Source organism: Rhinolophus sinicus, chromosome 14 (genome assembly GCF_057876585.1).
Source record: "Rhinolophus sinicus isolate RSI-liver-muscle chromosome 14, RSI-T2T, whole genome shotgun sequence".
In the NCBI taxonomy this organism is placed as follows: domain Eukaryota; kingdom Metazoa; phylum Chordata; class Mammalia; order Chiroptera; family Rhinolophidae; genus Rhinolophus; species Rhinolophus sinicus.
Genome location: NC_142514.1, coordinates 16023663 through 16048372, shown reverse-complemented (window position 1 = coordinate 16048372; position 24710 = coordinate 16023663). Strand labels below are relative to the sequence as shown.

Here is a 24710-nt window from a genome sequence, read left to right as displayed (position 1 = left end):
CACACAGTACCAGGTAGGAATCAGCAGACCTGGAATTTAACAGCAATTTCTAGCAGCACTAGCCAAAGTGAGCCTCAGCATCTCTAAACTGGAGAGAAAAGGAATGTAAATGGATTATCAATAACGAAGGTTTTTAAAGAGGGAGAAAGGCTCTGTGACAAAAGGATTGTTTAGGAGAAACCTGGAGATATTCAAATATTTACTGAGTGTTGGGCTCTGGGAATACAACTGTGAACCAGACAGAACTCTGCACTCTGGACCCTCACCCACTCCCCTATCCATGCCTGCAAGGGGCAGATCACAGCTTGGGAGAGTTGGGGAGGAATCTTTTACTGGAACAGACAAGGACTCAGGAGCTGGCCTGTCCCAGATTGGATTGCCAGTTCCCAAATCAGCACATCTCTCTGTGTGAGCTGAGGCAAGTTACCTAGCTTCTCAGACTCTGCATCTTCACGAAGATCCTCATTCCTCTTCCCAAGATTGTTGGATTAAATTAAACACATGTAATCATAGCAAGGTGCTGAGCATACTGTAGGCGCTCAGTAGATATTAGTTTTCCCCCATGAAGAAGTATAAATGTTAGGCTCTGCCCTTTGCCTTGCCTTTGTGCCAAGAGAGAGAACAGGTTCGGGGCTTTCATTGAGTTGGTGGGGGTGGGTGGGATAGAAATGCATATACGCAAGGAGAACTGACTCTGGATAGTGAACACACAATGTGATATATAGATGACGTATTACAGAATTGTACACTTGAAACCTATGTAACTTTACTCACCATTGTCACCCAATAAACTTTAATTAAAAAAGAAATGCATATATGCTAGCTAAGCAACCTTGCCAACTAACAAAGGGCCCTGCGGCCTGGATAATGTACTGCTGGATCTGAGTTCTGGTCAGCGGGGGTACCAAAATGCCCTTCCCCTCTTCCCGCCAGGGAATTCGGGCCCATTCCCCAGCGCGCTCCGCACTGCTCCGCTGCCTCAGGATTGTACATGAACCCCCATCCCCACCCCAACCCCCGTCTGTTTCCCGAGCGACAGCAAGTGTGGCGGCCCCTTTAAGCAGCAAAGCTTGTGTTGCAATCGCCGCCTGGGGACAGGTCCTTTCCGGGGGGTGGAGCCTATGCCTGTTGCAGCGACCAACGGAAGGGCGGCATTTTCCGCGGGAGATCCGAATTTCGCGGCACGCAGTTTGGCGCTAAAAAAAAAAAAAAAAAAAGAAGAAGGAAAAAAAAGAGGCAGAGAAAAGCTCGGGGATTAAAGAGCGAGGCGAGAGAGAGTGGGTGCAATCGGTCTCTCTTCCCGAGTCCGAGCGCATTGCGTTTCCGTGGAGCCCGCAGGCACCCCAGAGACCCCTCCTCGGAGCAGGCCGGACCCCAGGCGCCGAGGCCTTCAAGGCCGTCGGGCTGTCCCGGGTCTCCGCCAGCCTTGGGGTGGGGCAGCCCCTGGCTGTGCGGCCGCCGCAGCCGCCGGGCGATCTCTAAGCGGGGATCTCCAAGCGCTGCTCGGTTCGGCCGCGGGCCAGGAGGGGAGGGTCCGGCCTTGCCCCGCAGGCGCCCATTGGCGGCTTCCCCCGGCCTCCGCTCCATGCCGCCGGCCGTGTGAGCCGCGGCAGGATCGGGAGCCCGCAGGTGCAGGCAGGCGCTCCAGGGGAGGGGGCGCTGGACTTGCCATGCTGCGAGGGCCCCGGGCCGTGGCTCCGGCCGCCGGGCCGCCCCTGAAGGGGCTGCCCGCGATGAGCCCCACAGAGCTGTGGCCGCCCTGCCTCGGCAGCCCCCAGCTCTACCCCGTCACCACTACCTACTACACCCCGCTGTACCCGCAGATTGTGCCTCCCACTGCGGCGCCCGGCACCTGTCTCGACGCCACCCCCCACGGACCGGAGGGCCAAGCTGTGCGATGCGCGCCGGCTGGCCGGCTGCCGGTAATTCTGGGGACCCCCCACCCACCTACCGCTTCCCCCTATGCTTTCCGGGTGTGGGAAAGGAGGGAGGGGCGCCTGGGACCCAGTTTGAGTGAAGCAGGTCAAGTTTGGGGAGGGAGAAGGGGAACTTTCAGCTTTCAGAACAACCCATTACCCCAATATCTGAGTAGAAGAGCCCTTCATTTTCAGACTTGGGATGAAACAACTTCATCCATGGGACTGGGAGTGTGGAGACCTAAGCCACTACCCCCACTACACCGTGTGACCTTGGGGGAAGTCGGGGGAGCCAACTTTATTGTCATCCATTCATTCTTCATTCATTGTTTGGCTCAGAAACCAGGACTGGGCACCTGCTATTGTGCTGGCACAGAGCTAGGCCTGGAGATACTGTGGGGACTTTAAAATGGGGGGTGGTCTTTCAGGTCCTGTCTGGCTTGGACAGACTCCAAATTTTCTATCCAGCTAACTCCTTCCCAATTATTGGCCCTGGGTCCTCCCCCGGCCTAGTCTTTCCTCCTGGACAGCCACTGGCAGGTGCAAGTTGGGGGCAGCCCCTTGGTATTCCTGTTCAGATTGACTTCCCTCCTGAAGCCCCCAGGTCTGTTGCCAGGGAGGGCCCAAATTGTGGTGGCACTAGGCACAGGGTGTGTTTTGTGGGAGTGGAATTCCTGGATGGAGCCCAAGAGAATCTAAACAACCAGAGGGTGGGGGTGCAGTGGGAAAAGCCCTAGGGGCATGGGAGTGGTGGTTGGAGAGCCTGGTTTCTGGTCTTAACTGCCACTAATTCACTGTGTGTCCTTGGACAAGTGTTGGCCCCAGTCTGGGCTTCAGTTTCTTTTTCTTGAAAATGTGTGTGTGCTTGAGGTAGCTGTGGGGCTAACTCATTTCAGATCACTTCCAGCTCCAGGTCCTGGATTATGGAAGCAGGATCCAGGGAGAGGTGATGGGATTGTTGCAGGTTTACTTAGTCTTGAGTGGTGAATAGTGCAGGGATAAGACCACCCCTAGAGGCATCTGGTCAGACTTGTGTCAGTCAACAGGCACAGACCTCCCCCCACTAGCCATTTCTGGATGCAGGCAAAGCACCTACTCCCTGCTACTGGAATCATGCTTTGCCCATGTTCAAGGCTTCAGCTTTCCCAGAGTCTCTTGCTGCGTATTATTTCCAGCTACGATGTTTCCCCGAAAATAAGACCTAGCCAGACAATCAGCTCTAATGCGTCTTTTGGAGCAAAAATTAATATAAGACCCGGTCTTATATATTATAATATAATGTAATGTAATATAATATAATATAATATAAATAATACCGGGTCTTATATTAATTTTTGCTCCAAAAGACGCATTAGGGCTGATTTTCTGGCTCGGTCTTATTTTCGGGGAAACATGGTAGGAGGAAGGAGGCAGAAGAGGTAACCCATTTTACAGTTCTAGCAGCCAAGGATAACTGGATATCTGTCTTGTGTTCAGCATCTTCAAGCCTAAAACAGTTTTGAACCCTGTGAAGTAGATGGCATTAGTAGCTCCATGTTGCAGGGGGAAATTGAAGCTCAGAGAGGGAATGTGACCTGTTATACAGGCAGGTGATCATTGGTCTCTTCTCTGTAGCCTTGACTTTCCCCAGTACTGCCAGACTTAGAAGCGAGGTACCCCCCAGAAAGGGCCCAGTGACTGGCCCAGTCTCCTCTGGCCAGCTGCTTTCAGGCACCCAGGCAGAGTTTCAGTAACAGCTGTGGTTTTGAACTGCTTCCCTTCCAGAGGAGCCCAAGTGCATCTGTTTGTACCTCCCTCCCTGAGGGGCTCAGTGTTCACAGCAAGAATGGCTCTCTCTTACTGAATGTCACTCGTGTGCCAGGCAGTGCTTGGCACGCTTCACATTTGTTATCTTGGTCAAGATGCTTGGCATGGGGCATCTTACAGATGAGGAAACTGAGCAGAGACGTGAAGTCACTTGTCGAAGTCACAAACCAAGAGGTGGGAGAGTCTCCTTGTATCTTGACCACCCTAAAGGCCTACCAGGCCCAGAGCCCCCTCTCCTGTCAGTCTCCAGATGCCTGGTGCTCCCAGCCGCATGGACAGGCCTTGGCCCCCTGCTTACTCATTTACCAGGGTGTGACCTGGAGCAGCTCCAAACCCAACCCTGGGTGTGGCCACTTGCTTTGTGGCCAGGCTGCAAAGTGCAGGGTGAACAGGATTTGTCAGCAAGCTGCTGTTTAAAGGGACCTCAGGCACTGCCCATGGATGGCAACCAAGTTCAATGGCAGAATGAAGGCCAGAGCCCAGGTCGCCTCACCGCTGTCTAGTGTTCTTTCCACCACTCTCTGAAGAAAGCTTGAGATGCTTGTCTGTTGGTTCCCCACTCCGGCCAGGCACACTGCATCATTTTGTTTCATACCTGCAGGAAGCTGTGAGAGGGTGGGATTCTGCACAGTTCTCCTTTCCTTTTAATTTGCATTCTCCAATTTTTCTCTGAGAACCATGAAAGAAAATGAACACTTTAATAAACAATCCTACAGGGCGGGTTGGATGAGGAAATGTAGGCTCAGAGAGGCAAGGCAGCGAATCCTAGGCTACCCAGCAACAGATCTAGGATCTGGAAGCAAGGCTCTCAAAACCTTACACTTGCTCCTACCCCGCATTGTCTCATTTAAGACTTGGGGCTTAGGGGTGGTCTGGCTCCACTCCCTGTGTTACCTTGGGCAAGTCACTTCCCTTCCTCCAAGCCCCGGCTTCCTCACCTTGCTGCCTGCAGTGGGTTTGTGTCTGGTGGGCTCTGCATCTCCCGCTTCTGGTGCTGCCTGAGGAAGGCGCTTTGCCCTTGGCCCCTGGGGTTGGCCGGGTGGTCTTGAATCTTAACCAGGCCCTTAGGAAACGGCCAAAGGGGCTGCCTCAGATGGTCCAGTTTAGAGCTAAACTGGACACCCCCTCTTTTCAGCTTACCTCTGAACTTTCCCCTTGCTAATGTCCCTGACATTTAAGTGAGAGCGCTTGGCACTGTCTCACTGAAATCCTCAGCAGAGGCTGAGCAGATTATCCCCATTTTACAGGTGAGGCTCAAGAGGTCATCTGACTTGCCCCCCTCACCCAGCTAAGAAGCGGGGTGGGGGGCTAGATAGGCACCCAGGTGGGTCTGCCGCCAAGGCTTGCTCAGCCTCTCCTGGATCCTCCCTCATCCTCCTGTCACTTGATCCTTGTCCTCTACACTTCTGTTTGCACGCTGAGGCCCATCCATGAGCTGATTTTTCTCTGCGCAGTGCCCAAAGGTGTCAGAGAGATGTTCTTGGGTGGGAGAACACTTAGGGACTTGGGTAAGGGTGAGGGAGAGTGAGGGAAGCGGGGGGCTGGTGTGTGTACGTAAAGTGATGGAGCAGATGGGTATAGCCAGGCCTTGACTCAAATTCCAGCAAATTCTGGGGCAATATGTGTGGATGGAGCTGAGGCAGCCTGGTACATGGCTTTGGAATCAGACCTGGGTGCAAAGTCTGGCTCTGCCCTTTGTGTGACGTTGGGCACATGGCTTAACCTCTCTGAGTCTCTGCTTCTTGTCTGCCAAGAGAGATTGCCAGTTCTGATGTTGCAGGACTGAGGAGCATGTGACAGGCCCAGCACAGGTCCTCTGTTCAAGGTTCACCCCTCCTTCTGCCCACTCTTTAGGTCGTGAGGTTTTCTTGGTGTGTTCTGTGAACTCAGCAGGGGCTGGCTCCTGTCGGGTGGGAGAGGTAGATGGGGTTGGGGGGATTCTGGGTTGCCCCACCTCTGCTTCAGAACTCAGCCTGACTTCCCTTACTCTTCCTGCCCTTGGTGTTCCTTTTGAGGAATGAAGGATTCTGGGATCAATAACCTCCGTCAGGATTGATAAAGGCCTCGGAGCTCACCAAGTCTCAGTTACTTCAACCGTAAAATGGGGATTAGTGGTTGTTGGGAAGATTTCAGTGAGATGATGAATGTTGGGGGTTGGCCCAGGACATGTGGAAGTTCTCAGTGAATGATTGGGTCTTTCTCTAGAGATAAGATGGGGCTGCAGCAGATCACCTTCCCTAGAATCTAGGAAGTTACCAGCTGGGAGGTTAGAAAAGGAATATTCCAGAAAGACTTCAAGGGGAACGAGTAAGGAGGTGTTTGGATTATGTCCAGGTCTGGGTAGGTGTGGAAGAGAGAAGCATCATATCCAGGTTCCTCAAACCAAGTAGCAGGGCTCCTCAAATCAGCCCAGGAAGACTTCCTGGAGGAGGTGGGGAGGGCAGTACAGAGGGGAGCTGACAGCAGGAAGAACTGTCATCACTTCCCACACCTGTCAGCCCAGCTGTGCTCAGCAGCGGTTAGAAGTCTCAGCCCTGTCGAGCATGACCTCACCACCAAAGGTTAAAATAGGCGTCTCTGTCCGAACCAGGGTAGGGGTGACTGGATGACTGGGAAAAGAGGAGAGGAAGAAAATGGGCTCAGCGACCCCTAGAAGGATGTGTCCAGAAAGAGGCAGAAATTGGATTTTAGGAAAGGGACTCTGCATTTCCTGAACACCTACTGTGTGCTAAACCACAGGCTGAGCACTTTACAGAAGTTATCTCCTTGAATCTTTACAATGGCCCCTTGATGGAAGTATTTTCTGCCCCATTTTATAGAAGAGGAAACTGAGGCTCCTAGATGTGGAGCATTTCCCCAAGTCACACAGTGAGTCTGTGAAGGAGCTGGGAGATGCAAGCCCAGGTCTCTGACCCCAGTGACCCAGTGACCCAGTGCCCTAGCCCTGTCCCTGCCCAGCCCTAGCCAGGAGAGAGGCCCCTTCCGGGCCAGTGCAGCTTCTGGGCCTAATTGGGGCTGGGTGGCAATGGGGTGGAGAGGAGCAGATGGGTCTGCGGTTTGATTTCCCCAGCAGGTGTTTCCCAAGCTTGGCGGGAACAAGGAGGGGGAGCAGGGGGAAGTCAGCTGCTTGTCCTTAAGACACTGGGGAAGGACTCATTGTCTGCTCCTCTCTGCAAAGAAAGAATGGCAAATGGAGTCTATTCAGGAAGTCCTGAGGCCCTTGAGCTAGAGCCCCAAGCATGGGGGTGAGGGATGTTTGCACTGCTTCCCGAAGTGGGCACCTCCCTGGGGTGTGGCACCGATCCAGGAAGTCCCCTGGGCCTGGGCGGATGCCCAGCCCCACCCTGATAAGCGCCAGCTGTGGAGCTGTGATGGGCACCCAGTCTGGCTGGGCCAGCTGCTTGTGCAGGGGGGGGGGCGGTTCTCCCCAGCCTGATGTGGTTTAGGCCCCACCCATTCCTTCCTCCCTGCATCATCCTCTGTGTATGGTGGGGGAGGGAGGGGACAGATGTCGAAGTGACCTTGGGGCCTGTTATTAAGGAACCCTGAGCTCTAGGCCAGACTGACTTTGGTAGGGTCTCAAGTGCCTGGGCCTCAGAGGATGGGAATGTCGTGCATCTCTCAGAAAACAGGACTTCCTTCCCCTGAAAGCTCACTTTTCAGGTCACTGCTATTTCCTTACCAAGTACACAGATGTTTCACCAGGACTGGTGGTAAACTGAGGCAACAGGTGGCCGCTGGTGCTTTGGCCCCAGATTGGGGAAAGGCTGAAGGAGGAATGCTTCTCAACCTCTGCTTCTCTTCCCCTCTCCAAGGCCAAAAGGAAGCTGGACCTGGAGGGAATCGGGAGGCCTGCAGTCCTGGAATTTCAGACTCCCAAGGGAAAGTGCATTAGAGTGGATGGCCTTCCCAGCCCCCAAAGTAAGCTGTGCTGATGGGACATCTAGGGGCGGGCTCAGGATACTGGGGGTGGGGTGGCAGGGGCAGAGGGCAGCAGCCCTGCCCAAATCATCAGAAGTAATATTTGTAGCACACTTCCCGGTTTATAAAACAGTTTTCTGTGTGTTCTCTCACTGGATCCTGCCAGGTAGGTAGGATTACCCCTTTTACTGATGAGGCACCTTAAGACTCAGAGCTTGAGCGGCTTGCCCCAGGTCACACTGCTAGTAAGTAGAGCCAGGACTGGAACCTAGTCTTGTACTGCTTTTCTCGCACCATACACAGCTCTTGTGATGACCAACGATTTAGTTGGGAGCTTAACTATTTTAAAAAAGATTTTACATTTAGTTCAATCTGACCTTTTCTAAAAGAGAGAATCCAGCTCAGAGAAGAGCAGGGTCTTTCTCCCACATGCAGACAGCTAAATAAGTGATTCAGAGGGAAGTGAAGCTTGGATTAATCCAATCCATGCTACCTCAGAGTTTTTAAGATCCAGAGGCTGCCTAGGTGGTGACTTTCTAAAGCTAAGTTGCAACGAATTTCCACCTCTTCATATTTTCAGTTAATATCCTGGTCTCTGGGCAGGAGTTTCAGCACCTGTGTTAGGGAGGAGGCGGAAAGCTAATTTGGGAGGTGAGAAACCTAATGAAGAAGGTATGTGACTGGTGGGAAGCATGCCAGTCAGGAATTTGGGGGTCTTTGCAGGGCCATGCTCTGACCTGACTGGCCACTCCTTTTCTGTGAACATTAGTTGTGTCATCTTTTTTTTTTTCTTCAATTTTTATTGGGGAATGTTGGGGAACAGTGTGTTTTTCCAGGAACCTATCAGCTCCAAGTCAAGTCGTTGTTTTTAATCTACTTGTGCAGTGCGCAGCTCAGCTCCAAGTCAAGTTGTTGTTTTCAGTCTAGTTGCGGAGGGCACAGCTCACTGGCCCATGTGGGAATCGAACCGGTAACCTTGGTGTTATGAGCACTGCGCTCTAACCAACTGAGCCAACCAGCTGCCCAGTTGTGTCATCTTTAAAATGAAGTACAGCTAGATCAGGAATAGCAAAAAAGTTTCCTTTCCAATTGATTGGTAGAGGCTGCCCAAAGCTCTTAATCAAAGGATCCTAAGTGCACTGATCAATTAGTAATAGCTGTCAGGGATGCAAAAGTTGAAAAAACAGCCTGTGTGCCAAATACTGGTCATCTGTATGTTAAGCTAGTCTAAAGTCCCCTTCTAGAGGAATCTGAGACTTTCTAAAACTGTTTCCTAAACTAGTTTGGCCACTAACTTGCTATATGACTTGCAAGTCACTCGATTGCAAAAGTCCTCTTGTGGTTTAAGATGTTTCATCTGAGATGTGGTCTTGTGACATCAGCTTCAATAAGAAAGGGACCTTTTTCCGCGAATCTGCCCCATTTGATATTATAGGACAGACTCCTCTCAGATAACCATTAGGCTACACATGGAAAGAAAAGGCAAGTCTATAAAAATGTTCTCAAGTCCAAGGTCATCATTCTTTCCCTACCCTAATTCCCAATTCCTGCAATAACTGGCGGGATAGGGTAATGGCTAAGAAGGAAGACTCTGGAGCCAGACTGTCTGGATTTAAATCCCCGCTTTGCCACTTTCTAGCTGAGTGAGCTGAGCAAGTTACTTAATCTGTCTGTGCGTCAGTATTGTCCTCTATACAATGGAGATGGTTATACACCAAACTTACAGTGCGTTGTAAGGATTAAATTTGTTTTATATGGAAAAGTGTTTAAAACAGTGACCTACACACAGGAAGCATTTATTATTATTGGTGGTGATGGTGGTGGCCCTAAGCTATGGTGGAAAGTTCTTCTGAACTAGGAGTTAGGACACTTGGTTTCCAGCCCTGACACTGCCCTTTGACTGTGAGACCTTAAGCACATCACTTTCCCTTTTAGGTATCAGGTTCCCTGTTTGGACAATGGTGATGAATGACCCCCCTGCCTCAGTGCTTTCACTGGAAAGTGGGTGCTTATGTGAAGGGTCGTACTTAATGGGTCCAGGTCAATGGAGGAGGCTCACCAGGCTGACCCTTTCTGAGCGGTGACGGGGCCCCTTTTCTCCTCAGCTCCTAAGTCCCCTGGGGAGAAGTCTCGGTATGACACGTCGCTGGGGCTGCTCACCAAGAAGTTCATTTACCTACTGAGAGAATCCAAGGATGGGGTCCTGGACCTGAACTGGGCTGCTGAGGTACTGGATGTGCAGAAGCGGCGCATCTATGACATCACCAACGTGCTGGAGGGCATCCAGCTCATCCGCAAGAAGGCCAAGAACAACATCCAGTGGGTGTGAGTGCCTGGGCTGGGGCTGCTGCCCATGGGTACACATGCTCGGGGCAGAGCCAGGGGCAATACCCAGTGGGTGTGCATGTCAGGGGTGGGGCTGAGAGCAACATCCAATGGGCACAAGTGCTGGGAGTGGACCCAGAGCAACATCCAAAAGGCTTACATGCTGGGGGCGGAGCCAATGTATTTAAGAGCAGGTTGGAAGAGCAGGTGTATATGCTGGAGTAATATTAGGAAAGCTTGGCAGGGGCAGGGTGGAGAATGATTTCTAGGATGTGTAAAGGCCTGAGAGGACTCCATACTTTTGAGTCAGGGATCCCAAAATTCCCCTCTTCTAGCTGGGCGGTAATAAACCAGAGTCCTTCCAGCTCTGATAGGGGTACGCCAGGCTCCTCTGCTCACTTCTACAAGGTCTTAAATAGCAGACCTGCAGCCCCTGGCATGAACTCTAAGAGAACCCAGGCAGGGGCGTCAGGACAGGTCATTCCAGCTTCCTGCTGTTTGGAGGATGGTGGGGCATAGGGTGTACAGAGTTGAAAGCCCCCAAAAGTGGAGTCACTCCCTGGTTTCTTTTCCCTAGCTCAAGCCCCAAACCTCAAGTTTCAATCCCTGGCAGCTCCCTAGGAGCTGGACAGGACCGCTGATTTGCACAACCCAGGAGCACTATCGTAGAACATGTGAATGGCCTCATCCGGGGTTTGCACCATCGGTGCAGCTCTGCACAGCAGCCCTGGGGGTGGGGTTCCTGAGTGTGGACTGAGACTGACACTGGGGGATGCTCTGTTCCCAGAAGCAAGGGAATGTTTGAAGATCCCACCCAGCCTGGGAAGCAGCAGCAGCTGGGGCAGGAGCTGAAGGAGCTGACGAGCAAGGAGCAGGCCTTGGACCAGCTCATCCAGAGCTGCTCTCTGAACTTCAAGCACCTGACTGAGGACAAAGCCAACAAGAGATATCCTCTTTGGTTGGGAGAAGGGGTCGGGGAGCTGGGGCCCGTTACATACTCATATCTATCCAGAGATGATGTCATACCTCTCTGTAGGGACTAACTCAGCCTTAGGTTCTGGCATATCTGTTTTTTCCTTTCTCAGTGGCTTTTCCTCTCGACTCTATTGAGGTTAACTTTCTCATAAAAGCAAGACAGGTACATTTCTTTAAACCTGGAAAATAGAGAGAAGAAATAGCTGCCACCTTAGTAGCCATTGTTCTTTAACTGTACATAGGGTATGTGTTATTTAAATATAGTGTGTGACTGCTGTATGTAACATTTTATATCCTGCTTTTCTCCACGTAGTATATCACATAGACATTTTTTTGTTGTTACAAATCCTTCCTAACTATTTGGTGGCTCTACGTGAAATTGTTGATATTGGACCATTTTTTAAAAATCTACAAAAACAGCAATCTCATAGTGTTTAACCTCATATTTAAAATGGTTTGAGAATTTCCTACTCAGACTGCAGTCTTGTTTGTTGCTAGGCCTACAACAGACATTTAGGTTGATTCTAGGTTTCTGCTTTTATAAAGCAACAAAACGATGAATGCCTTTGTATATAGAACATTTCCCTATTTTTTGACTTATTTCCCTCAGTCAGATTCCTAGGATTGAAAGGATGAGGTCACAGAGCATGGACTTTGCTAAGGCTTTTCATACATTTTTCCGAAATGGTTTCACCATCTAACGGGTTTTTGGATATGATCTTGTATTTTCTTCAAGGATCCTAGGCATTGTGAGAAATTTAAAGAAATAAGACATGTCTCCCTGCTTTCTCAGAACTAATCATCTAGTTTGAGAGATGAAGCCTTTATATAAAAAAACTGACAAAAGCATCATTTTAAATTATAATTTGTACCCCCATTTGCTTTCTAAAGGGACCCAAGGTAGCTTATGATATTAAAAGAACGGGTTACAGATTTTGGTTATTTCTAAGCTATATAGAGAGTGAGAAAGAGATGTTCAGGGGGCTAGGAGAGGTGGGTTGGCGTTCTGCCTGGCGGCCTGGGGGTGTGAATTTTGACCAGTCACTTCTCTTGACTTTCCTGCCCCTACACTGGCCTATGTGACTTACCAGGACCTCCGTGCTGTCAGCAACTTTAAGGAGCAGACGGTGATCGCTGTCAAAGCCCCTCCACAGACAAGACTGGAAGTGCTCGGCATGAGCGAGGTGAGAGGGGAAGCATTTGGTAGGGAGCAAGGTTGGAGGGTCCCGGGCAGCTCTGTGGGCTCTGTTCCTGACACTGCTCAGCCCCAAGCTTCCCTGGTCCATGCTGATGCCCACAGGAAGATCAGTGGTCTCTGAGCTGGGGTAGAAATGGCAGAAGCGGGGCAGCTGGTTAGCTCAATTGGTTAGAGTGCCCTGCTCTTAACAACAAGGTTGCTGGTTCAATTCCCCACATGTGCCACTGTGAGCGGCGCCCTCCACAACTAGACTGAAACAACTACTTGACTTGGAGCTGATGGGCCCTGGAAAAACACACTTAAATAAATAACAGTTAAAAAAAGAAAAAAAAAGAAAAAGAAATGGCAGAAGCTGCAAAGGGGGCAATAGGTTCTGGCCTGAGAAAACCTCTGTTCCTGGTTTCTTTCTGTGTCCCACCAGTCCCTGTATTCTTGCACACGGACGCACGTTGTGTCCACACACAGCGGTGTTAGTACTCACAATAATCCTTCATGCTAGCCATCCTCTCCCAGGTTAGAGACCCAAATTCTTAACACTCCCTATGAGGCCTTCCATGCTCTGACCTCGCCAACCTCCTCTGGCATGCTGCCCCTGTTCACTGTCTTTGCTCCAGCCACACCGACCTGCCTGCAGTTTCCCCACCACACTAAACTTGTCCCCAGTATTGGACCTTCACACATGCTGCTCCCTCCGGCTGAAATGCTCTTCCATCTCTGTGCTTGGTTTACTGCGATTTATCCTCCAGGTCTCAACTTGAACATCACCTCCTTCAGGAAGCCTTTCCTGATCATCCTCAGACTTGATAACCACCTGTGCTTTTCCACCACACATGATTATGTTCTGCCTCATCTATTAGAGTGTAAACTCCACAAAAGCATGTTCCACTCATGTGGTACTCCCAGACCAGGGCCTCATGAGGGCTCAAGAAATAATTTGTTTAATGAAAGAATATTAAGATTAATAAGGCCCTGCCCCCGGCTTGGAGGAGCTCAGAACCTAGTGGGGGAAAGACCCAAGCAAGTAGTGATGCTGTGATTTATAGGCTGAAGAAGTGCTTTGAGGGCCCGGAAAAAGGAGAGTTGGAGGAAGAGCCCATAGGTGCCAGTTAATCTGGGTCCTAAAGAATGAATAGAATTTTTAAAAAATTAAGTCTTTTTTTAATTTCATTTGTTATTATACTTATTATTTAAATATAGTTGGTATAATACATTTTTATATATATTTAATAATAGTGCCTGCATCTCAGGGCTCTTGTAAGGTGTTGTGTTTTTTTTGTAATTTTTTATTGGGGAATGTTGGGGAACAGTGTGTTTCTCCAGGCCCATCTGCTCCAAGTTGTTGTCCTTCAATCTAGTTGTGGAGGGCGCAGCTCAGCTCCACGTCCAGTCGCCGTGTTCAATCTCTAGCTGCAGGGGGCGCAACCCATCATCCCATGTGGGAATTGAACCGGCAACCTTGTTGTTAAGAGCTCGTGCTCTAACCAACCGAGCCATCCGGCCGCCCTCCAGCAGCTCAGCGGCAGCTCCTTGTTTTCAATCTAGTTGTGGAGGGCGCAGCTCAGCTCCAATTCAAGTCATTGTTTTCAATCTAATTGTGGAGTGGTTGTTTTCAATCTAGTTATGGAGGCACAGCTCACTGGCCCATGTGGGAATTGAACCGGAGACCTTGGTGTTATGAGCTCTGTGCTCTAAACAACTGAGCCAACCGGCCCACCCTACAATATTAGATTAGTTTCAGGTGTGTAATATAATGATTCCACAGTTATATACCTTACACTGTAGTCACCACACTAAGTCTAGTGATCATCTGTCACTGTGTAAACTTGTCTCAATATTATTGAATAGGATTTTTGCCCCGTGAAGTAGGGGGAGGTGGAGGGTGCTGCGTGACAAGACTAGAGACCTGAGTGCGGGCGGGAATGGCATGTGTGTAGTCAGTCATGCCTTCAGCTGTGGGTATGTGGTAGAGAAGAGGCAGGGGTGGGGAGGCCAAGTATCAGGACATTTGGTTGCAAGTAACAAAACGACAAATCCAGTTGGCTTAAGTGAGGGGGGCAGGGGGGAACTCAGTGACTGGTCCAGGGGGAGGATTTGGAGACTGCAGGCAAGGCTGGCCCAGCAGCTCACGTTATGGCTTTAAGTCTGCCTCGCACTCCATCTCTCACTGTGCCATTCTCTGTGCTGACTGTTCCCAGGTGGGCTCTCCCCTTGTAGTAGCAAAGATAGCTTTCCTGATACCAGCTCAGCCACCCCAGAGGGAAGGGAGCTTCCATTTCCAGGTCTTGGGCCTGATGCTGGTTGGACTGACCTGAGTCATGTGCCACCCTAAACCAGTCATTGTCACTCTGACTTTCTCACCCAGCATCCCAAACTCACCCATTGGAGTTGGGGAAGGGTGCGGCCCCTCCCTACTCCAACTACATGACCTGACAGTGGGGGAGGAGTGATTTCCCAAAGGAAAATCCAGGCATTCGCCCTAACGGAAGGGGCTTGGGGGCCAGACAGGCAGAAGCAGCAGATGTCCGCCAATGGCCGGATGAGGCAGGCCTCAGCATCCAGCTCAGGAGTTAAGCTTGCTTGCTCTCATCGATGGTGGGAGCCACCTGTGTCCATCCCTACACACTGACCTGTGAGTAAGTGTCCAGCTGTCCAGAGCCATGACCTAGTTTCTGTACCTCCAGGAGAACCTGAAGTTACATCTGAATAGCACGCAAGGGCCCATCGAAGTCTACCTGTGCCCAGAGGAAGTGCAAGAACCAGAGAGTCCTGCCAAGGAACCCCTCCCCTCCACCTCCACTCTCAGCCCCAGCCCTGACTCCACCTGGCCCAGCAGCAGCACCAACCCTGGGATTCTGGAACCCATGGCACCCCCAGGTAAGGCCCGCTATCCAGAAGGACAGGAGGTGGGGAGAGCAACCAGCCTTAGTTTCCTCTTCCATGTCAACATTTGTTTTGGGTATTGACCTACCCAGCAGCAGGGGGTATAGTTCTCCCCCACGTGTGTGCGTTGCACTCTATACCCTAAAAATCACATGCGCATTCCTTGTCTCACTGGCAGGCTAAGCTCTCTTTGCCTCAATTTCCTCATCTGTAAGTTGGACATAATAATTAATAGTATCTACTGCATCGGTTGTTGTGAGAATTAAATGAGTTAGTATACGTAAAGCCTTAGAACTGTGCCTGGCAATAACTCTTAGCTATTATTGTCATTATTATTGCCATTATCAGTAGTACTGTGGCTTCTATGGCAACGACTAATAGCAAAGCTCCTGGCACTCAATAAGCCCACATTAAATGGAAACTATAGGTTTTTTGAGGAAGGCTCAACACTTTCTTGGGAGATAATAACTAAGGCTTTTTGAACCATGACTGTACCTGGTACATCCATTTTCACATTACTCCTCACGGCAATTATTGAGGTAGGTTTTATTATTCCCAATTTAGAGATTAATAAACTGAGGCAGAGAGGTGATGTGACTTGCCCAAGGTCTCCCAGGCAACAGAACTGTGTCTTGAACCTTGGTTTCCATATTCCTAGCCTAGAGTTGTCTTCATGAGGCACAGAACAAATCAAGATAGGGGATCCTGGCTCAGCCCTGGCTGGGAGGTGGACAGTATAGCTAAAACCTGGCTACACTTGGCAGAAAGTAGTATGAGGTACTTGCCAGGGAGTAAAGCGGTAGAAGAGGTCCCTGAGGGCTTCCCAGGGAGGGTGGGAGTCCAGAAGGAGTAGAAATGGGAAGTTGTGAAAGCCCCTCCACCAGAATGGTTTTTTCCCTTTACTGGGATCACGCATCAGGTCAGACTGGCAGGATCCTTTGAGACCGTGTAGGCCAGTGTTGCACTCCTTGTGTTCTTAGCAACAGAATTCCCTTAAGTAGAACCTCAGTGTTTAAACAAATGCAGAGCTAGAACTGGTCTGATGGAAGAGGCATGGTTGGAGGAGGTCCATAGAACACAGGTTGGATTCCATTTCTTTAACTCAAGGGTTGACAAACTATTGCCTGCAGACCAAATGTGGCCTGCTTTTATATGGCTCATGAAATAAGAATGGTTTTCATATTTTTAAAGAGTTTTAGGAGGAAAAAGAAAAGAAAAGAGACTGTGTGACCGTAAGTGTCCTCCAAAACCTAAAATATGAAAGCTTGCTGACCCCTGATCCAACTCAACCCTTTGTTTTACATATGAATAAAACTGAAGCCCAGAGAGGGCAGTGACTTCCCTGAGGTCACACAGCAAGTTAGTGGTAGAGCTTGGCCAAGATCCCAGACTTGCAACTCTTCTCTAGGGATCTCTCCTCTGTCCTGGCCTGGTCTGGGGACCAGGGCTTCTCCCTACACCAGCCATCTGTCTCTCTGGGCACCTCCCAGTGCTTATCTCCCACTCCAGACCTGTGCCCCACCCTCTCCTCCCTCCTCCTGCTGCATCTGCCTTTTCATTTCTACTGTCAACATGTGCACAGCTCTCCAAAATTAGAACCACTTTCACTTTAGTTGTCCTCGAAGACCTTGGGCGGAGGTGGGGATCCTATAATGTAAGCAAGAGCGAGGTTTTTACCTCACTTGTACAGATTAAGAGTCTGAGGCCTGAAAGGAATAGAGGCTTACAGAGCAGTTGGTGGTGGGACCAGCCCAGAAGACCACCATGGCTGCCCCTCTCCACCCTTGCCATGTGGCCTCTTAGTGTTGTCTCTGTTGAAGGGAGCAGGAGGAAGCTTTCCAGAAGGTGTACACACACGCACATGCACGCTCTCCATGTTCTGGCCTAAAGCAGGGTCATTTTGAGGTCTGAGTGCTAGGAGCCACGCCCAAAGAAGAGGCCACTATAGTCTTGGGACCCAGGTTCTAGCCTAGCTCTGGCATCACCAGGGGAATTGCTAACCCTTTGGGGCCTCAGTGTCCTTATCTGTAATAGGAGGGGTTTGAATAATATTTGACTCTAACATCCCTCCAGGCTCTGACATTCTGAGGTAAGCCTAAATGTAGCTGATGGCACAGGAGTTGAAACTGGGAGATGTGGGCTTGAGTCTGCACTTCACCTACTTGGTGACAGTGGGTGACTCGTTTTAACCCCTCTGGGCCTCTGTTCCCACATCTCTAAAATGGGGACACTTCAAACTCCCTCATGATTCCTGAGTGGGTTACAGGAGATTATGCAGCGTGAATGTGATTTTTTTTAAAAGCTTATGTGAACCTAGCACCTACTTGGAGTATGTGTGGCTTTGGAGATATGGAAGTGAACACGAGCCATTTAGACTACAGTGGAGGCACAGATATTACCATTAGCAATTAGCAGTTCTCTTCTGGATGTGATAAATGCCAAGAGAGAGCAAGGTCCGTCCTGCATCAGAGGCTTTCACGTGTGCTATCCCAGTTACTATTTCAGCCACTCAGGTAGATCTTTATTTTTGCTTTTGAGAAAACGGAGGCACCAGGTCCTACATCTGAGCCCATGTCCTTACTCCCAAGCCAGGCCTCTTACTATACCACCTGCGGGCCTCTTCAATGTGCTAAACAAACATTCAGGTTTTTTGTTTTTTTTTTAATTTTATTGGGGAATGTTGGGGAACAGTGTGTTTCTCCAGGGCCCATCAGCTCCAAGTCGTTGTCCTTCAATCTAGTTGTGGAGGGCGCAGCTCAGCTCCAAGTCCAGTTGCCGTTTTCAATCTTTAGTTGCAGGGGGTGCAGCCCACCATCCCATGCGGGAATTGAACTGGCAACCTTATTGTTGACAGCTCACGCTCTAACCATCTGAGCCATCTGGCCGCCCTTCCAGCAGCTAGTTGTCTTCAGTCGAGTTGTGGAGGGCGCAGCTCACTTGCCCATGTGGGAATCGAACCAGCAACCCTGTTGTTCAGAGCTCTAGCTCTAACCAACAGCCATCTGACCACCCCTCAGGTTTTTTTTTGTTTTGTTTGTTTTTTCATTCAAATACATTGAATTGCCTTTTTTGAGCCTCAGTTTCCCCATCTGTAAATAGGGGTGACAACATTGCCGCTTGAGTGTCAGAGGAGGTGAAACATACCTCTTCTTGAGAGCAGAGTTGGCCTGGTAAGCCCTTGGGAAATGGGAGCCATTATTATTGACAAGGGCAGCATGCAGATCCCATGTGGGGTTTCTGCAGACCAGCTGTTCTTTGCCTGTATTTATCATTTAATCCCCTCAACAACCCTGTGAGCTCGATATAATCATGCCCATTGTAGAGGTGAGGAAACGGAGGCTCATAAGCATTAAGTTGCTTGCCCGCAGTTACACAGCTAGGAAGAGGTTGATCAGGCAGTCTGGCATACCATCGCAATTGCATTTTCAAAAGTGATGCTTGGTTAGGCTCTAAGGAATGACTCAAAGAGTGAGATTCTGGTGTCAGGATATATTTGGTAGGGGATTTTTGGTGCCCTATTCCACGTCCCTGTGTAGAAAAATCACCTTTTCACTTCTACGTGGAGATGAACTTTCTGTGCTGAGGAATAGCTGATGGCCAGTGTTGCTAGAGAGGGTGAGTGTGAGCTGTGGGAGGAAGATGGGAGAGGGAGTAGCAAGGTAGGTGGGGGCCAAATCATGCAGGGCCTTCTCAGCCCGGGTTGGAACTTGGATTTTATTCTAAACTCTTTTCCTGTCAGATGTCAGAGCACAGATGGCGAGGGGCAAGAGTAGGTGGGAGAGGAGGAGGGTAGGACCAGGACCACAGCAGTGGAACTGAAGAGAAATGGGCAGCTTAGAGAATTCATTTGCATCTGGAGATGACTGAACTTGCTGCTGGATCGCCTGCAGGGGAAATGGCAGGATAGCAGGTGACGCCTGGGCCTTTTGGCCAAGCAGTTGAGTGGGTGGTGGTTCATTTGTTGTGATGGGGGAAGATGAGGGGCATAGGTTTAGGGAAAGAAGTTTGGTTTTGACATGCTCAGTTCTTTTTTTTTTTTTTTTTTTTTTGACATGCTCAGTTCTAACGTAGCTTAGACATCCAAGTAGAAATGTTGCAGGAGCCCACAGCTCGGGGGCCAGGGACGTGTCAGAGTGTCCTCTTGGGAGCAGTAGGTCTAGAGAGGGATTTAAGGCCATGGGGCCAGCTGAGAGCACTTGGGCAGGAGTGCATCCAGAGGAGAGAAAAAGCTGAGGGTGGAGGCCCGGGGCCTTCAGGGTTAGAAGTTGGCATTGGTTCAGTGACATGGTGGGGACAGACCCCAGGGTGGAGTGGTTGAAGAGTGAATAATGGCAGGGAAGTAGAGAGGCAACTCTTGAGAAATTTTACTGTGAAAGGGAGAGGTACAATGGGCTGGTAACCAGAGAGTCATGAGGTGAGGGAAAGACAGGAGTTATTAGAGTATGTGTGTGGATGGGAATGGTCTAGTAGAATGAGAGAAATTGATGATGCAATAAAAAGAAAATGATTTCAGGGGCAAAGTCCTCAATGGTAAAAGGGGGTAGGGTTGAGTAGAGAAGCGGAGAGTGAGTTTTGAGAGCAGGAGACCCCACCCACTGTCAGAGGAGAGGGGAGAGAGTGGGAGAATGAGGGTGGTTGCTAGAGCTGGTGCTGGGAGCGGGAGGGTGTTCCTGTCCCATTAGGTATGGGGCAGGGTGGAAGAGAGACGAGAAGGGTGCCCAGTCATCCAGAGACCCGCAAGGCTGTTCTGGTCCTCGGAGGTCTGACCAGAGGCTTCTGGGCACCAGGGCCAGGCATAACCCTTGTCTATTTGTCTCCAGCGCCAGCGCTGACTTCCCAGCAGGAGCTGTCACCACCGCCATCCCTTGTTCCTCTGGAGGCTACTGACAGCATGCTGGAGCTGCCATACCCACTTCTGCAGCAGGCTGAAGACTTCTTGGCCCCAACCCTACCAGGCAGCTCCCCTCTGATCAGCTTCTCTCCGCCCTTGGACCAGGATGACTACCTGTGGGGCCTGGATGGGGGTGAGGGCATCAGTGATCTCTTTGACTCCTATGACCTCGGGGACCTGCTGATTGAGTGACCTTGCCTACCCCCAGCAGTCCTGTCCCTGTCTACCTCCTCGCAGACAGCCTGACAGGTCCTCTGTCTGCACAGGGACATTGAACACAACCTGCTGCCCTCAGGGTATTGGGGGGGGTTTTCCTCTCCTTTCCTATCTGACCACCCGCTGAAGTTGTCTAGGGGATTCGTGGAGGATGCAGGTGAGGAACGTATCAGGGTTTGGTCCTGTCCTTCCTAGTGAAAGCTGGGTCCGGGAAAGCACATTCAGTCTTTTGACCTCTCACCTTTCATGCGAAGGGCCACAGGCGAGGTGACCAGGTTCAGGGACAGGCCTTGCCATTGCCTTTTGAGGGATAATTAGGACCCTCAATTTATCGAGAAGCACTTAATATCTTTGTATTTATTTCAGCTTGAGTTTTATTTGTGTTGTCTTCCCTGAGTTTTAGCAGGGAGATTGTTCTAGTTTCTAGTAAGACTTCTCAGACAGGCCCAGCACTGTCTGCTGTCCAAGGGCAGCCCTGGGGCTTCAGGGACTCAGGCCAACTCCTTGGTTTCCCCACTGTGGTGGGGGCTGGGTCTCTGAGGGGCTGTCTAGTCTTCTGGAACACTTATCGCACTTAGGCCTCCTAATTCTAGTAAGTGGCAGGTGAGGCACCAGCCTTGGATTCCTGGTCTCCTCTGTGCCAGAGATGGTTCCAGGGAGCCATCCCAGTGCAGGTGGAACTGAGGCTCCTGAGGCAGCCAGGTACGGAGACCCCTGCCCTATGGAATTCCTTATCTCCCTACCTTAGAATGTAAAAAATGATCCTCCAGGGAAGAGCTCCTGAGGAAACACATGTGGAAGAGGCTGCAATGGCTGCTGCAGGCACCTTTCCTCTGTGTTTGCCTCTTGCTGGGACAAGCTGATTTACACTGAGGACCTGGGAGGCAGAGGCAGGTAGCTGCGCCATAGAGAAAGATGAGATTAAGACAACTGCTGAAACGCACCCCCTCTGGTAGCTGCCGGCATCAGTCTCCCCTGGAGAATATATATATATATATATATATTGCCTCCTTTATAGAAAGGGGTGATTCTTTAAGGACTTCCCCTTCCCTCCCAGTTCTCACACAGACCCCCAGGGACAGAGGCGACCACGGCTTGCTGGCATGTTGCCTCCTTTTGTCACAGGAAAGCTGAAGGGGTGACAGAGGTGTCTTTATTGCAGACCAGACTTTGGCAGCTAATGGGGAGATGGGCTCATATTACCTCTTTAGGCTAGGGGTCCTGAGAAGTTCTTTTGGCTTCACCCCACCCCCCAGAGACTTGACTATCCCATATTGTCCTTGTAGCCCAGTTGGGTGTGGGGGGTCAGCTTTCCCCCATCTAACCTGGGATGAGGGTGCTCTGGGCTCAACCAAGGTTGTGCCTTCTGGAGAGAGGCAGCCATGGGTGGTGGTCTGAGAAGCCCCCCACCTGCCCTCAGGGAGCTGGGTTCAGGGGCTCAGTTAGACAGCACTTTTTTTGTTTTTTAAGTTTGTAGCCTTAAGTTGGTTTAAAATATGAATTTGGCCTCGTGCGATTGCTCTTGAGCTGACCTATTGGCATCTGAAGTTTGGGAGGTGGGCTTCTGTAAGGGTAGGGTTCCAATGTCAGCTAAGTCCAGCTGGGGTCAGTCATGCCTTTTCATTTGCTCAACTTCCTGGCCCTCCAAGTTAGTGCCCTCTCAGGAATGGTCAGCAGGTCCCAGGTGCCCAGCCCTGTAAACAGGGCTAATTTCGTATGATTTACAGATATGCCTTTGGTCTTCCCTCCTCCACAGCTCCACAGGGCTCTCACCAAAAGCCTGTTTTGAAGCGCAATGGGCCCAGGACCAAGGGACCACCTTGGCCCTTGGGTGGGGGAAGGAGGTGCTGCATGGAACCTGGTTTGGGGCATGTAAGGCTAGAGATGGCATTGTTCTGAGGTCTCTGCGGGGCTGCCATTTAGCCACTCACTATCTCTGAGGGCAGAGATATTGAACTTCCAGGCCTTGGGCTCTGTCTAGAGCTTTCTCCTAAAATTAAATCAGAGAAAAAGAAGAGGCCTGCAGGACCCGTTGGGAATGAGTTTAATGGTGAAATCTGGCCAGAATTCAAACTCGTTCTCCAAATGCCCAGCCTTAAGGTTGGACAGAGGGGCTGCCCCTTGGGCCCATGGCCTGTATCCTACGCAGGTGTGCCTGCCCACTTCTGTCCTGTTCACTCCACACTCTGTCTGGCCCAGGGGCTGGACCACCCAGCCAAAGCCTCAGGCTCAGGGTAGAAAACAAGTTTGAGCCTCTTTCTTACCAGTGACAGTTGAAACCTCCCAATTCCATCAAGTGCTTTAAGATTGCATTTTGAGAGGTATTTCCTTTAGAGGCCAGGTAAACTTTAAATGTAGGGCAGAAGAAAAGCCAGTGTCTTTCAGTACATTATTTCTGCTAGGAAATTCCCCAGCCCCACCAGTAGCCCCAAATTACCTATGTCCCTAGGGGTATCAAGGGCTCAGGGGCTCCAGGGAACCCAGTAGAATTAAATTGTTGAATAGTGTTGGCGCTTAAAACCAGGGACATACTCGTCTGTCCCTTCCTGTTTAAAGTGTTAGCTAGATCAGACTGATGTCTCTTCTCCCCTGCAATGCTAGTCTAACTAGCATGGCTGCAGAGAAGAAGGGGGTGATTGTGAAGCTTGTAAAACGGGCTCTAGGCTGGTTTTGGCTTCATTTTCTCTCCCTACGTGTTTTCAGCATCAGTGCTGCACAGTGTTTAGTGTTTTTAGTGGAAGAGTTTGGATGTCCCCGCATCCGAGTATTGTGTGGCTTAATGCATTTGGAGTGAAAGCCTTTTGGGGTTGTTCATAAGCAGCTTTCTGGTTTTTGTCATTGTGTCCCGAGGTCCCCACCTCATCCTGGGACTCCGTTCTCCCATGAGAACCTTCAGTGACCAGAAGCCCTGTATGTAGCCCATGTGTCTTGAAGGTGAGAGAGCCTGAGGGAACCTGGTCCCGGTGCTGGGACTCCGTACAGGTCACTTACCTCAGCCTGGTTTTGTCCTGGGTCCTACCTTGATGAGCAACATGTAAAACCCCTTGTGTGGTGACAACTGGGCATTAAACAACAACTTGTCTGTTGTGCTTTCTGAGTGTCATTACGAAGTATGGGTCTGGTCCTCCCACATCGGGCATGGAGACTCCTGACCAACTGGCTAATTTCTCCCCAGAAGCAGCGTCTCTTTCCCACATTGGCCTATTACCATGCTTGAATTCTCACCATTAAAACACCAAAAAATTGGCAGCACACAGATCTGAAATGTGAGCACCTGCCCTGCTCTGCCTCCGTCACCTCTCGCCTGGGCTATTTCAATAGCTTCCTTATTATTCTTGCCGCTACCCACTCCTCTCCATCCCGTCCTCTATCAGTGGTTCTTAAAGTGTGGTCTTCAACATTACCTGGGAATTCTGAGAAATGCATATTCTCAGGCCCGATCCCAGACCTTCTGAAGAAGAAACTCAGGGAGTGGGACCCAGAACCTGTCTTAATAAGCCCTTCAGATGCTTCTAATGCAGCTGAAGTTTGGGAACCCATGCCCTCCACTACCCCAGAGAGATCCTTCTAAAATGCAGTTTTAATTATGTCACTCCCCTACTCAATGGATGGTTCCTCTCTGCCCTTAGGATGAAGTTTCCCCCTTCGCTTGGCATGAAAGTCCATTTACAATCTTACAACTGGCTTACCCTCCCTTCTTAGCCTCACTGGCCACTCCTTCCCACCACCCAGAGCCACATGGGACTTTTTATCAGTTTTCTGATGGAAATGAATAAGAATAGTCCCCATCCTAAGGATGCTCACAGGACACAAACACTTAAAAATATAATTACAAATGATGTGACAGTTGCAGTAATATACATTATAGGAGTTAGGGAGGAGTGGTCATTAGGGAAGACTTCCTGGAGGAGGTGATGTCTTAAAGGATAAACAGGAGTAGCCTGGACTTAGGGCATATGGGGGCCAGCAGTCCTCCCAAGCAGAGTAGTCAATACCTTCTGTTCTGTGATCCAAAACAAGGGTAGGTAGCATGAGCACTGCTTTCTGCCCCAACTCTGCCACTTTGGAGCTCTTGCCCTAGAAAAGCCCACTGAACCAATGAGGTTGACACAGACCTTGAGAGCAGTGGAATGAGGGGACAAGGTCTGGGGGTTCTGTTAGACCACAGGGGCTAATTGACTAATGAGAAGGATCTGGAACTTGACACTAAAAAGTCAGTTTACATGGAAAGCATGAAGACAATCTCATCCAGGTAAGCAAAGCAAGGTCTGAGGTTTGGGACATTAGCATAAATAAGGGAACATCAAAAAAGATGCCATTTATTAAGCTTTTACCTGTATTTGGACCCAATGCTGTGCTAAAGACCCTTTGCAGATCATAATCTTATTTAATGCCCATTTTATGAAGGGAGTATTATTATTATCACCACTTTATAGATGAGGAAGCCCTCAACCTAAATAAGTTCCCAGGTAACCCTCACACTTCGCTGGTGGGAGTATAAAATGGTACAGCCATTGTGGAAACAGGCAATTCCTCAAAAAGATAATACGTAGAACTACCGTACAACCCAGTAATTATTCCT

At 50.1% G+C, this 24710-nt stretch overlaps 1 protein-coding gene across 3 annotated transcripts; it reads left to right on the top strand.

The window, feature by feature from the left end:
- Positions 1–1231: 1231 nt before the first annotated feature.
- E2F2 (E2F transcription factor 2) lies at positions 1232–23217 on the top strand. Of its 3 annotated transcripts, none has more exons than XM_088790495.1 (7): positions 1232–1922; positions 7538–7643; positions 9749–9962; positions 10756–10915; positions 12014–12127; positions 14823–15015; positions 19842–23217. In XM_088790495.1, the coding sequence occupies exons 1-7, from the start codon at positions 1671–1673 to the stop codon at positions 20102–20104; spliced, it is 1302 nt and encodes a 433-aa protein (XP_088646621.1). In that variant the 5' UTR covers positions 1232–1670; the 3' UTR covers positions 20105–23217. The 3 variants fall into 3 exon arrangements, with proteins under 3 accessions (XP_088646621.1, XP_088646620.1, XP_088646619.1); XM_088790494.1 differs by having other exon boundaries at positions 9749–9968; positions 10759–10915; XM_088790493.1 differs by having other exon boundaries at positions 9749–9968.
- The last annotated feature ends 1493 nt before the right edge of the window (positions 23218–24710 follow it).

Bases quoted from the DNA above. Each gene is read 5' to 3' on its own strand.
- E2F2 (XM_088790493.1), top strand. From the start codon at position 1,671: ATGCTGCGAGGGCCCCGGGCCGTGGCTCCGGCCGCCGGGCCGCCCCTG. The intron at 10,916-12,013 runs TATCCTCTTTGG...CCTGCCCCTACA, and splicing joins AGGACAAAGCCAACAAGAGA to CTGGCCTATGTGACTTACCA. The intron at 15,016-19,841 runs GTAAGGCCCGCT...ATTTGTCTCCAG, and splicing joins GGAACCCATGGCACCCCCAG to CGCCAGCGCTGACTTCCCAG.